The sequence below is a fragment of the Zonotrichia albicollis genome, chromosome W (assembly GCF_047830755.1).
Source record: "Zonotrichia albicollis isolate bZonAlb1 chromosome W, bZonAlb1.hap1, whole genome shotgun sequence".
Classification (NCBI taxonomy): domain Eukaryota; kingdom Metazoa; phylum Chordata; class Aves; order Passeriformes; family Passerellidae; genus Zonotrichia; species Zonotrichia albicollis.
In genome coordinates this window covers 15,754,910-15,767,316 of record NC_133859.1, presented here as the reverse complement: position 1 = coordinate 15,767,316, position 12,407 = coordinate 15,754,910, and the positions used below count along the sequence as shown (strand labels likewise).

General features: G+C 36.9%; 1 protein-coding gene across 6 annotated transcripts in view; it reads right to left on the bottom strand.

The window, feature by feature from the left end:
* LOC141726983 (chromodomain-helicase-DNA-binding protein 1-like) overlaps positions 1-12,407 on the bottom strand; it is a 127,183-nt gene that overhangs the window by 62,869 nt on the left and 51,907 nt on the right. For 5 of the 6 annotated variants that reach the window (XM_074532153.1, XM_074532151.1, XM_074532148.1 and 2 more), the window contains exons 3-7: positions 9,080-9,263; positions 6,359-6,460; positions 5,006-5,073; positions 2,043-2,192; positions 1,489-1,742 (exon numbers count right to left, since the gene is read on the bottom strand). In XM_074532153.1, coding sequence (XP_074388254.1) covers positions 1,489-1,742; positions 2,043-2,192; positions 5,006-5,073; positions 6,359-6,460; positions 9,080-9,263 — 758 coding nt within the window. The remainder of the gene's footprint in view (positions 1-1,488; positions 1,743-2,042; positions 2,193-5,005; positions 5,074-6,358; positions 6,461-9,079; positions 9,264-12,407) is intronic. The other variant, XM_074532152.1, reaches the window with a different exon arrangement.

Genomic DNA, 12,407 nt, shown 5'->3' with positions numbered 1-12,407 from the left:
TTTGCCTAAGTATTCCCTGGCCTGATCATCTTCCACCAAGGGTACATATTCTTTGCTCCAGCTTTCCCTCCCCGATATCGGGGACCAGGGATTCCTGAAGACTGGTCTTGATAGTAAAGACTGAGATGAATGAAGTATTCAGTACCTCAGCCTTTTCCGTGTCCTGCGTTATCTTGTCATTCAGTAGTATGCCTATATTTCCTTAGTCTTCCTTTTGTCACCTATAGAGAGGCCTTTGTTGCTGTCCTTGACAATCCTTGCTACATTCAATTCCAAGTGGACTTTGGCTTTCCTAACTGTGTCTCTGCATGCTTGGATTGTGTCTCTCTATTCCACCTTCCCTATACCTCCTCTTTGTTTTTGAGTTTTGCCAAGAGCTCCTTGTTTATCTCTGCAAGCCTACTGGCAATTTTGCCTGACTTCATGCTCTTTGGGATGGGCTGCTCTTGAACTATTTCTCCCTAAACTCGTTTTACTACTTCCCTCCCCCCAACCTTAAGAATCTTATGTGGGGTAATTTTTAATTAAATACAGTTGGTATTACAGCTGAAGCACACTAGCAGAAAGAAACAGGCTCATTTCTGCGAGGAGAGCCAAATAAAGAAGTGGACCCAACCAGATGCAGGGGGCAGATATAGAAACAGAACATTGCAATAGTAAAAGGCATGTAAAATAGAAGAAGTTTAGTCCAAAAGGCTTTTAACACAGCGATGACACTGTGCATTAGAGTAAAGGGCTAGAGTAAGAATACACTGGAAAAAAAAGAAGCAACACACAAGCAGGACACTGCATCTCATCAGATGCTGGAAATATGAAACCCTTACCATCATCCATAAAATTAGTTCTAGAAATGCACATGCAAGCATACCACTGAAATTTTATATTCCACCATCCATTGCACTGTATTGGGACTATTTGAAAATAAATAACTGAAATCACAATCTCAATGGTTCAGCCTTCCTAACCTCATCCTTCATCATTCAGGCTACTGGTTAGCTCTTGTATTCATTCCATTTTCTCTTCACCCTCTTGTATAGAGTTTATACCTATCAAATATCAATAAACTGTACAAACAGTGATGTAACAGTATGCTATGCATTTAAGCAATATTCCACTTCATTTTTTCTCTTTCACAGAACCACAGAATATGCTGAGTTGGAAGGGACCCACAAAGATCATCAAGTCCAACTCCCGGCCCATCCCAAAGAGTCACACCATGTGCCTGAGAGTATTGTCCAAACACTTCTTGAGCTCTGTCCGGCTTAGTTCTGTGACCACTTCTCTAGTTACTTAAGTTCTGCTATGTTTAATTTTATAAGGCTTACAAAAGAAATATTCTTATGAGTATGAAAAACAAAATAGGATTACTTTCTGGTACTTTAAAACGTCTTTACAAACATCACAGGTTACCTACAGCTGAGAATAATTGCTGTTGACATTGCACCACAATGCAGGGCAGCATCTTAAGAACACTGATAACAAAATTACCTCCTTTTCGGCCAATTCGACTATCCATAAACTTCTCTATAGTTTCAAATTCATCTTCTTCAGGCTGTGGGACATCTTCTCCACAAACTTCCAACAAGTCATCAGAATCTGTCTTGGTTTCTTCAGCTTCTTTGTAGCTAACATTGACTGTTGCCTGGCGACGAGATCCTCTCTTGTCATAGTCATCATTGTCTGACGAATCAAGCTGCCTCTTTTTCTGTCCTGCAATCTTTTTGCCACTTTTTGGCTCAATTCTTGAAGGCAATAAGACACAACACAACAGTGAAGTTTCAACGTGGACAACTATAAGCCTTCTATATTTGTTTCTGAATACATGTTTTTCATGACTATTCAGTTACACTAATTTCAGTTGGAGCAGACAGGAAAGAGGTATTCAACACAAACCACTGGTATGATAACATCTTTTGTAGATTAAAAAAGGTCTTCACGTTCTGTAATAAATATTAATGTTTTCATTTGCCTGTATAGTAGTACAGTACTTGATTACAAATTAGAAATAGTACCAGAGTAGCTAAAATGCAAGACCTTCTTACCTGCTTGGAGGTTTCCGGCTTTTGACTTTGTTTTCTGGCTCATAGTCAGATTCACTGTCTTCACAACTGCTTTTCTCTTTATCTTCCTCTGATTCAGAATCAGAACTAGTTCCTGATACTGACTCTGACCCAGACATTTGCCAGTCTTCACTGTACATATTGAGAAACAAAATAGTAACTCGCATTAGTTTTTGGGGGGGTTTGTTTTGTTTTTAAAATCAAGCATTCACCACAGGCTCGTTGCTTTAATTTCAACATTCTTTACAGAAATAAAAATGTTATAATAGTCATTTCAGCTGGAATGACAGAAAATTATAATGGATGGATATCAGGTAAAAATACCAAGTGGCTTCAAAAGGAATTGAATTCTGTTATCAAGAGACAGATGTAAAAAACAAAATACACCAAAAATATGGATTTCTGTATAAAATACAGCTTTGATAAATGAGTTATTTTGACATGAATAAACCTGACATCCTTAATAACTTTAGTTGGAAAGATATATATTTACTGGAACTTACCTATGATCGTCATAAAAACCATAACATTATATTTTGCAGAATCCAAAAGTCTCTAATAGCTATATCCCTGTGCCTCATGAATAAATAGCAACTTCAGCACAGGAGCAAAAAATAATAGAGAATCAGACTGAGAAACACACAGAAAGACTTCAACCATGGCAATCAGAGGCACTGGCTCCCAAAAGCCCCAACTGAGCTTCCAACTCAGTGTTTAACACTCATGCAAGATATTATGAGCAAGCCACTTGTGACTTCCAGTGGCTGTATCTCTGTTCTCCTGCTTAGCTGAGATATTCTACTTTGCAAGAGGAAAGATGTACCCACTGATCAACAGTATCTTAACTCAGACTCTGTTTGTACAGAGAAATTTAATCTTAATTGCTTGGGTGTGAGTGGAAGAAAAATCTGGTATGCATTTTTGAAAGGTTGCTAAATTTTTATACTACTATCTAATACCAGTCTTAGGGGGTCTTTGACCAAGATGATCAAATAGTACTAATGTCCTTCAAAAGTGAAATATTACTCAAAGACCTTTACATTCCATTTCAGATGAGGAAACCTAAGAATCAGGGCTTTGACACTTCTTTCAATTAAATATGAAGTGGTCCTCAAATTACATTTTCATTGTGATCAATACATCCGTGTGTCTTGGAAATGCTACAGAATCATCTGTCTCCTCAAAAGATTTTTTTCTGTAAGCTCTAAATTAAAAAACACCCAAACAACAACCTCTCCCTCCAATAAAAACAGAAAAAGCCCCACCCCAAACCAATCAACTCTCCCACCCCTATGCAAATACACAACTTGTATTTATTTGGAGATATAGACAACATATAGAACACCAGACTCTGTATGGCTTGGAGCCTGTACTAAATTTATATATAGAAATCAGCTCTGCATGTCAGATAACAGCTGCAAACATACTTGTTTCAAAATAGGTATAAATCAAAATTGAAGCACTGGATAGATGGGGTTATTTGGTTACTAGTTTCTAAACTATCTTTCCTGTAACAGATTATGTTATTAGGTTTAATCACATTCTTAAGTAACAAAAGACAGAATGACAATTCACTCAAAAAGCACTATTTGGCATAACAGCTTCTTTTTGCCCCCCCCTTCTTGAAGATATTATATTGACAACCCCGAATACTGAGATGATTAATTTAACTGGAGAAGAGGAATGAGAAAACAATTAAATTTCTATTCAATGTTCATTTAAGAAATACAAAACAACACAACAACAACCAAACAAAACTCACAAAATTTCAAACAAAAAAAAAACCAAAACCACCCCTCCCACACACAAGAGGTCACTACCAATGAGAAGGTATAATCTTTTTCACAAACTATTTAATTTACAACTTAAAACCAGCTCAGTTTCAACTTGGATTTATTGACTAGCCAAGATGGTTTATTACTGTCAAACCTGTAATAATTGGGGGGGAAGGTTGCCTCTAAAGCATTGAAAAATTTGGCATTAACTGTAGTAAACCCCTCAGGTTTAGCCAGGGCCCCTTGGAGAACAGAATGCTGACACAGCGGCAAAGAAGTTTCCTGTCTCCAGGGACATCTGCCTTGTACCTTATCCCTATAGCCATGTAAGGCAATATCTTGTTAACCCTACTATTGGTCACTTATGGTCACTCTAACACCTTTGCCATTGGTCAGGATTGGATCCGGGCCAAGGGTATAAAAGTAGCATACTGTACCCCTACTAACTCGGAAGAAGAGCCGAGACCCTTCACGAACCCCTACAATAAAGCCATACACGTGGAACAGCCAGCGTCTTCTGCTTCTCCTCTCTCTATCATCTGCTGGAGCCTTAGGCCAAGGGAAAAAGCTACCTAGCAAGCAAAGCTGAAATCACAAGAGCTGCCTAATCACTAAGAGCTGAATATCTCCCTGCTTGCTAGGGGCTGGCCCGCGGCCTTGGTCTGAGAGCGAGCTGGCCTCTGGCACCCAGTCCCCTTGGGGACTGAGCTCTGGAGCTATAGTAGCTTGCATAGGATAAGACCAAGCAAGGCTCATTTAATTAACTATGGGATTCCAATTCAAATTTTATCTGAGACAAGCTAATTAAGTAATTTTCTATTTCTTCAGTAATTTTCAGAGGACCTCCAGCTCAAAAACATGCCACAAACAAGACTATTTTAAAAATAAAAAGTGGTGATGAATGTTTTCCAATAATACTGTAGGTAATAGTCTCTTGCTCAGAAATGAATAGTGATATCATAAATTATAGAACAATTTATGTTGGAAAAGACCTTTAAGATCTATATATATATATTGCTTTCAGAGTATTTATTTTAAAATGTTTCAAAATGTCAATCAAAATTGAGAAGCACAAGACTGTATTTTAAGTGCAGAGAAATTAAGACTGGCTAATTATAAGCATTATGTTGCCATAACAAAAAATTATATAATTTATGAAAAACATCTTACTCTCTATGTTTTTTCTTCTTGGCTTCACTGGAAGAGTCATCTACAGAATCTTCACTGTTCGATGAATCCTGCAGATGAAGAAAAGAATATATGCGATTTATTCCCGCAAAAAAGAATGAAGTATTTTTAGTATTAAAAAGATAATTCAGCTCCCACTTTCAAACAGAAATCCTATTCTTCATGTCTTATCCTCTTCACGCCTCTCAATGTACCCATTCATATTGAATAAGATCAGGATTGCTGTTGATTTCATATTTCTCCATCTAAAACATACCATGCCAGCAGAACTCCAGAAACCACTACAAAAAACTGTTTTAAAATATAATCATTGTGCCTACATAGTCAGTTTACACTGCTGCAAGTTAATAAATCAAGATAAGGGTTCTCTCAAAAGCCTAATAAAACCTCTTGCCCTTTGAGAGCTGTCTCACCTTTCATATACTCTCACATTTAAATACCACTAAGAAAATTGTTAGAATAGCATATATGTTTCTTCTCTCTCCACTCCTAAACAAAAAAAAATAAATCTATGAACCCTCTTAAAATTATTTTCCTAAAACAAATCTCAAGGAGATTAAATTTAAATCATTTTTATCCTGAAAAAGAGTCTTCAGGAAAAGAGTATTTAACAAGAGCAATAAACTAATATTTTAAGTATATATAATTAACTCCTGTGTTCAGTTTTAATGATGAGCAGCTAGATCTGACTAAAAAAGACACACAGAGTAATGATGACTTGCAATTACACTGTTTTTTTAATAATGAAGGAAATATGAAAGTCTGCTTTCAAATAAATTCTAATTCACAGTCATTAGTGTCCTTAAAAGATATTCATATTGCACAAAGTCAACTTTTGTTGAGTCTATGGTTTAGGTTTTAAAAATCTCTAAAATTGAAGTATAGTTCTTAAAAGACAAGAATACTTTTATAACTGCTACAAAAGTTGCAAAAATCTAGCTTTCTACTCCATAGTGTTTCTTAAAAACGTCAGCAGCTACCTTTATATGGAAACAATAGTGGAAAATTTTATAGTATTTTTAACTGTCTTTATGGAACTCAGAAGGAAGAAATACAATGAAATTTAATATAAGGTGACTTGAAAAATTAGTCCATACATCACGGAATATCTAGCTAAAGATATCAATCTAAACTGCTATCATTTTGACACAACTCATGTTACACCCATGTTTCCTCATAAGCGTGTCGGTTATTTGAACATTACTTTTATAGACTAAAACCAGACTTGCTAAACACAAGGAGAACAGAACTTGGCTCTAAATAATTTTATTCTAACATATGGGGTAATGAGAAATTCATTTCTACATTTTATTTACTAACTCGTATATTATTCACCTCTTCTGAACCACTGTCTGATGAGGCTGCCTTCTGTTGTTGTTGCTTCTTGACCACTGCTGATCTCTGCACAGCAAGTATACTTGGACTGGACTTCCAAAACTGAATTGGAATTCAGATACAAGAGTAATTTAAACCTATTGAAACTTTAAACTTTACCACATACTTACTTAAGCTGAGCATCATCACTACTAAGATGAATCTCAATTTCATTATTAATAAAAAACTCATTACAAAATACTGCATGCATTAATAATACTGGATAGCATTTTAAAGAAGTGAGACTTCTGTAGAAAGGAATGTTATACAATAATTGTTGGCACAATTTGTACATCAAGTATAACAACAGTTGTACAGGCCTCTATTATTAAGATAACTCCTTTTTTTTTAAGTAAATTTTTAACTGATCTAGATAACTCCTTCCAGGCCACTTTGCTCATCTACTCTTGCTTAGTCCTATGGCAATACTGAAGTACACACAATCAGAATATCTTGAGTTGGAAGAGACTCATATGTGGCCGCAGCTTTCTTCACAGAGAGCAGCAGGCACAACCTTCCCAGGATTTCTCCTGGGGAAGGCAGTAAGAAAATTCAGAGAAAGAAGAGAAAAGAATTCTTATCTCTATTTGCTGTGCCTGTTGCTTGGCACATGGTGAATGTGTTATGGAGATTGTTTACCAAAAGTGATTTCTTAATTGACCACTGGTGATGGTTGCTTTGATTGATTGACCAATTAGGTCAAAGCTGTGTCGTGACTGTTGGAAAGGGTCACGGGTTTTTCTTTAGTATAGAGTATAGTATAGTATAGTATAGTATAGTATAGTATAGTATAGTATAGTATAGTATTGCTTAATAAAGCATTTGTTCAGCCTTCTGAATCATGGAGTCATTGCACATCATTCCCTGGCTGGGAGTTGTCCTGCATCGATACCCATAAGGATTGAGTCCAACTCCCCACTCCTTGCAGGACTACCTAAAACTAAATCATATGAGTAAGAGTGTCATCCAGATACTCCTTGAACTCTGACAAGTTTGGTGCCAAGACCACTTCCCCAGAGAGCCTGTTCCCATGACCAATCACCCTCTCAGTGAAGAACTTTTTCCTAATGTCCAATCTGAACTTCCCCTGATGCAGCTTCATTCTATTGTCTTGACCTGGTCACCAGAGAGAGGACATCAGCACCTCCCCTTCCACTATCCCTTGTGAGGATGTTGCAGACTGCCATTAGGTCACCCCTCAACCTTCACTTCTCCAAGCTGAACAAGCCAAGTGACCTCAGCCACTCCTTGTAAGTCTTACCCTTGAGACCTCTCACCATCTTGTTCATCATCCTTTGGACACTCAGTTGGTTAGAGCATGGTGCTAATAACCCCAAGATTCAATCCCTGTACAGGCCATTCTCTTAAGAGTTGGACTCAATGATTCTTGTGGGTCCCTTCCAACTCAGAATATTTTGTGATTCTAATAGTTTGATGTCCTTCATAGGTTGAGGTGCCCAAAACTTCACACAGTACAGGTGGTGGGGCCGCACCAGTGCAGTGCATAGCAGGACAATCACCTCTCTCAACTGGCTAGCAATGCACCCCAGGGCACATTTGGCTCCTAGGGCATACTGTTGACTCATATTCAACTTGCCATCAACCTAAATTCCCAGATCTCTTTCTACAGCATTGCTCTCCAGCTGCGTTTGCAAATTTGCATGTATACCCTGGATTACTCTGTCCCGGGTGCAGAATCTGGCATTTGGTCTTATTAAATTTCACACAGTTGATGATTGCCCAGTTTTCTAGCCAATCCAGATCTCTCTATAAAGCCTCTCTACCCCTGAGGGAGTCAACAGCTCCTCCTGGTTTAGTATTGTTGGCAAATTTACTTAATGTACATTCAATTACTGTGCCCAGATAATTTATAAAAACACTGAAGAGAAAGGGCCCTAATATTGAGCCCTGAAGAACCCTACTAATCACTAGTCACCAGCCTGATGTAATTCCATTTACTACAACTGTTAGTCCAACCCATCAGCCAATTATTCACCCATCATTTTATGGACTTGTCTAGCTGTATGCTGAACACTGTATCCAGAAGGATACTGTGAGAAACAGTATCAAAACCATGAATATGAACAACAACAAAAAAACCCAAAACCACAAATACAAAAAAGTATCCTTAACAGCCTCTGAATCTTACAGTAGGAAATATTTTACTACCCTTCATGTATATCATATCATCCAAATTAAGGCCATATTACATAGAGAAACAGATGAGAGGTCATTCATTGCACTGAAGAGATTTCTAGACACCACTCTTTTTTTCTAAATTAGGCAGACTTTTTCCCCATACAAAAACAAGATATACCTAACCCTGAAATTGTTGCACATTTATTGATATGAAGAAACTCAGCATTAGAGAGACAAGTTCAAAAAAAAATTAGAAATAGGAACATTATCTGTGGCTTTGTCCTCAAAAATATACAATATGTTAATAGGTCTTCTGCATTATAAAATTTAAGTAATTATCTAACTGTAGGTATTTACAGAAATGAGAACTTAGCAGCCTTGTTTGTTATGAGAGCTAAGTATGTAAATTCATTAACCCAATCAACTTAACATTCTACGTAAAAATTATGGAGGTTTTGTTTGTTAAAATAAAAACTACTTTTGCAACTATTCTGCACAGAGTATTTTTTTTTTCAAACAAAGGGTTAATTTGTTTTGTTTTACCTCAGATCCATCAAGTTTTGGTGGGAGTTTAGCTTGAACTTGTTTCTTCTCTCTAGATGTGTCAGACTCTGAACCAGACTCAGAGTCACTGCTACCAGATTGACTGCTACTTCCATCACTATTGCTTCCAGAGCTTGAACCAGATTCAGAAGCTGATGCTGACCCAGAATCATCATCTGACTGACTGCAATTAGAAGTTAAAAAGATATTACACAATGGCTAATTAAATAGGATTTTTTAAAAGTCACATAAAAAACCGTTAGCTTTACCTATAAATTGTTAGCTTAGCCCAGACACATGGATAGCATACAAATGAATGCACTGGATCAAATAAATCAGGAATGAAAATTCAGTTTAATCAGAAACCATTCACTAAACCTTAAAAGAAGCATTGGGTACTGGAGCAGAAAGAGGAAGTGGCAAAGGAGGGAGAGAGGAGAAAAAAGAACATCTATCATTAATTTGGAGGAGTAAAACAAGACTATTTCTCACCCACCCAAATCCTTATTTAACTTTAAGAAACACAATATATTTTTGCATATACACATACATCCAATTGTTTTAAGTCTTTTTACATCAGCAGTGTGTCGCCCCTCAATTTTTTGAGTACGCATTTCTTCAAAGCAAATATAAACTCTGTTTTGTTTCCCTGCTTTTATTTTTTTTCATTAAAAAAATAGGTGGGAAAAGTATCTGTAAGGAAGTGTTTGCAAGCTACATTTAATGCTGTGATTTGGACCATCTATATACAAAATACAACCAAACAATTGATTTAAAAATGTTTTTAAAAGTAACTGGAAAACCAAAGGTGTGTTGCCACACATGATTTAAATCCATGCAGACCATCTTATACTGTTAAAATAACAGCAGTAAAATTCCCACAGAAAAACTCTGAATTTGTCACTAATTATATGACTTGTACAAAGTCGTACATAATCAGTGACCTGAGCATACTCTTGAGCCACTGGATTATTCCACCTGTACATCAATTTCACACTATACTTAACATATTCAAATAAAATAATATTTAAAGTTAAGCATTTATTTTATGCCTATTCAAAAGCATAGAAACATTTGGATTTCTAAAATAATTTTACAAAGGAACCAAGCTGACACTTTAATCAAATTCCTCATTAGGTTAAACACTAGAATACTTTAGAGATATCATGGGAGAAAACATTGGAATTACAACACCACACAAACAAAATGCTTTTAAATTATGTACACTTGCGTTGCAAGCATTTAAAAAGAAACAATCTTAAAGATGATAGCAAAATCCAAGACAATAAAAACCCAAAAGCTAATATTAAAGTCCAAGCCTATCACTGCCAGCACAATTTACCTGGCTGTCAACCAGTAAGAATGTGTGTCGGTGGGTGGTAGCTTGATCATCTTCTGCACTAGAACACACTTAATTGACAACATTTAAAGCCACAAAACAGAACCACTACTCTCCCCACTGCTAACACCAATTAAATCGTACTAGTGAGGAGGGGAAAAAAATTAAGCTATTCAAACTGATTCCTGTAGATAGCACTTCAACCAACCATTTGCATCTACTGACTTTTAATGAAAGAAACAAACCATGATAAAACTTCCTCATTTTGAAATGGAGGGATATGAAAAAATATGGCTGCTAGCTTTACTTATACTTGCTGGAGAGCAACAAAGTTGCTTCCCATGCCTGTCATCAAGGGCCTACTTCAGGCATGATGCTATAATGCTAATGTGAGAAACAATTGCTCACTTTTAAAATTTCAAAGGTTTATTAAACCTTAACAAAAAATTACAACAAAGGACTGAATAAGGAAAAAGTTTTCAGCGCGGGAACTCCCATGACTACTAGCAACGTGCTTGTCTACAAAATGGATGCTCTGCCTTTTATATCCTTAGTGCCTCCTAAAGTTTTGTCAGTCAACTCTTTCTCTGCCATTTATTGGTGGAGATTACTTTCTTACATCTTGATTGGAGGTCAGGTGTTGTTACGCTGCACCTCCTGGTAACAAGCCAGCCTTCTCTAAATGTCCTGACTACTAAGGTTATTACAAGGGGGAGGGAAAAGGGGTTTATGGGGGAGGTGGGGGACATGACATATTAGAATAACATTACTATACATGTACATAATATTTATCTTTTAATTGTGAGAGCAAACTATTACATTACTCATCTATACCAAACCCCCCCTTTTCCTTTTCTATGAGTCATTTGGTTCGAACAATTAACTCTTATTTTTGATTCTGATCATCTACCCTTACTTCTCAAAAAAGAAATAAAAATAATTTTTGCTAGCATCTGTTGATGTGGGCAAGGACAGTGGGAACAAGAAAAAAATCTTATTTGGAAATGGACAAATTGGGATACAGAGGCCAATTTAGTCTTGCTTTTTTAGTCTCCGTTGGATTAAGAGACAACTGAGGAATGATAGAGGTCTGGTATGGCTCTCTTGTTCCCACCTTACCATGCCTACAGGGTTGCCACCCACAGCAGGCCTAAAATATTCTTGGTGTTGAACACAGAGGCCAACCCAGTCTTGCCCTCTATTCCTTGTTTTACCTTACTTGTTGGTTCTTAAGGAAACTGTCTCAATACTTCTTACAAATCTCTGTGTATCTCCCTTTAACAGATGCTTGTAATTCTTACCTATTAAAATAGGATAATTACATCAATGATACAGTTCAAACTCCCCACCCAAAGTGTTAGTAAACAATCTTCAACATAGCTGGTGAAAGCTCGACTATACTTTTTGGAGATCTTCAAGCTTCTTCGGTTCTCTCTCACTCGGTCTGGATGTTACAGTCTATTCTTTGGGTTCTTTCACTGGGCTTTGAATTCTGTCAACGAGTCCACTCCCACTCTGCAGTTCACACAGCCAATTCAGTGGTTAGTAGTACCTGAAAGGGACCTCTCTACTGAGGGGTTAAACTGAAGATATAATACATTGCACTGCCTTATATGTTTGACACAAGGGAACTGCGTGGCCTATGAAGAGAGATTTAGCACTTAGCCTAGCATCCTGTTTTGACAGATGTAGTTTCTAGGGAACATGGGCTAGAACAGCAGTGAGTCACAGCCATTGTAGATACCCCTGTTTATAGAGATTTAATGGAAACTTAAACACTATTAAATTTTATGGAAATCGCTGTATGCAACTTTACATAAACCTTTTAGGCAAAATTATACATAGAGGCAAATTTTTCTCCTTACAAGAACAGAGTGTACAGAGAGAGCTGTAGCAATGTATCTGAACAACTTAGGCAACATTGTGCCCTAGCCAAACTATCTCTAGTTTATTCTTATCAGAGCCCTCTGGAATGCATCAAGGTTACTA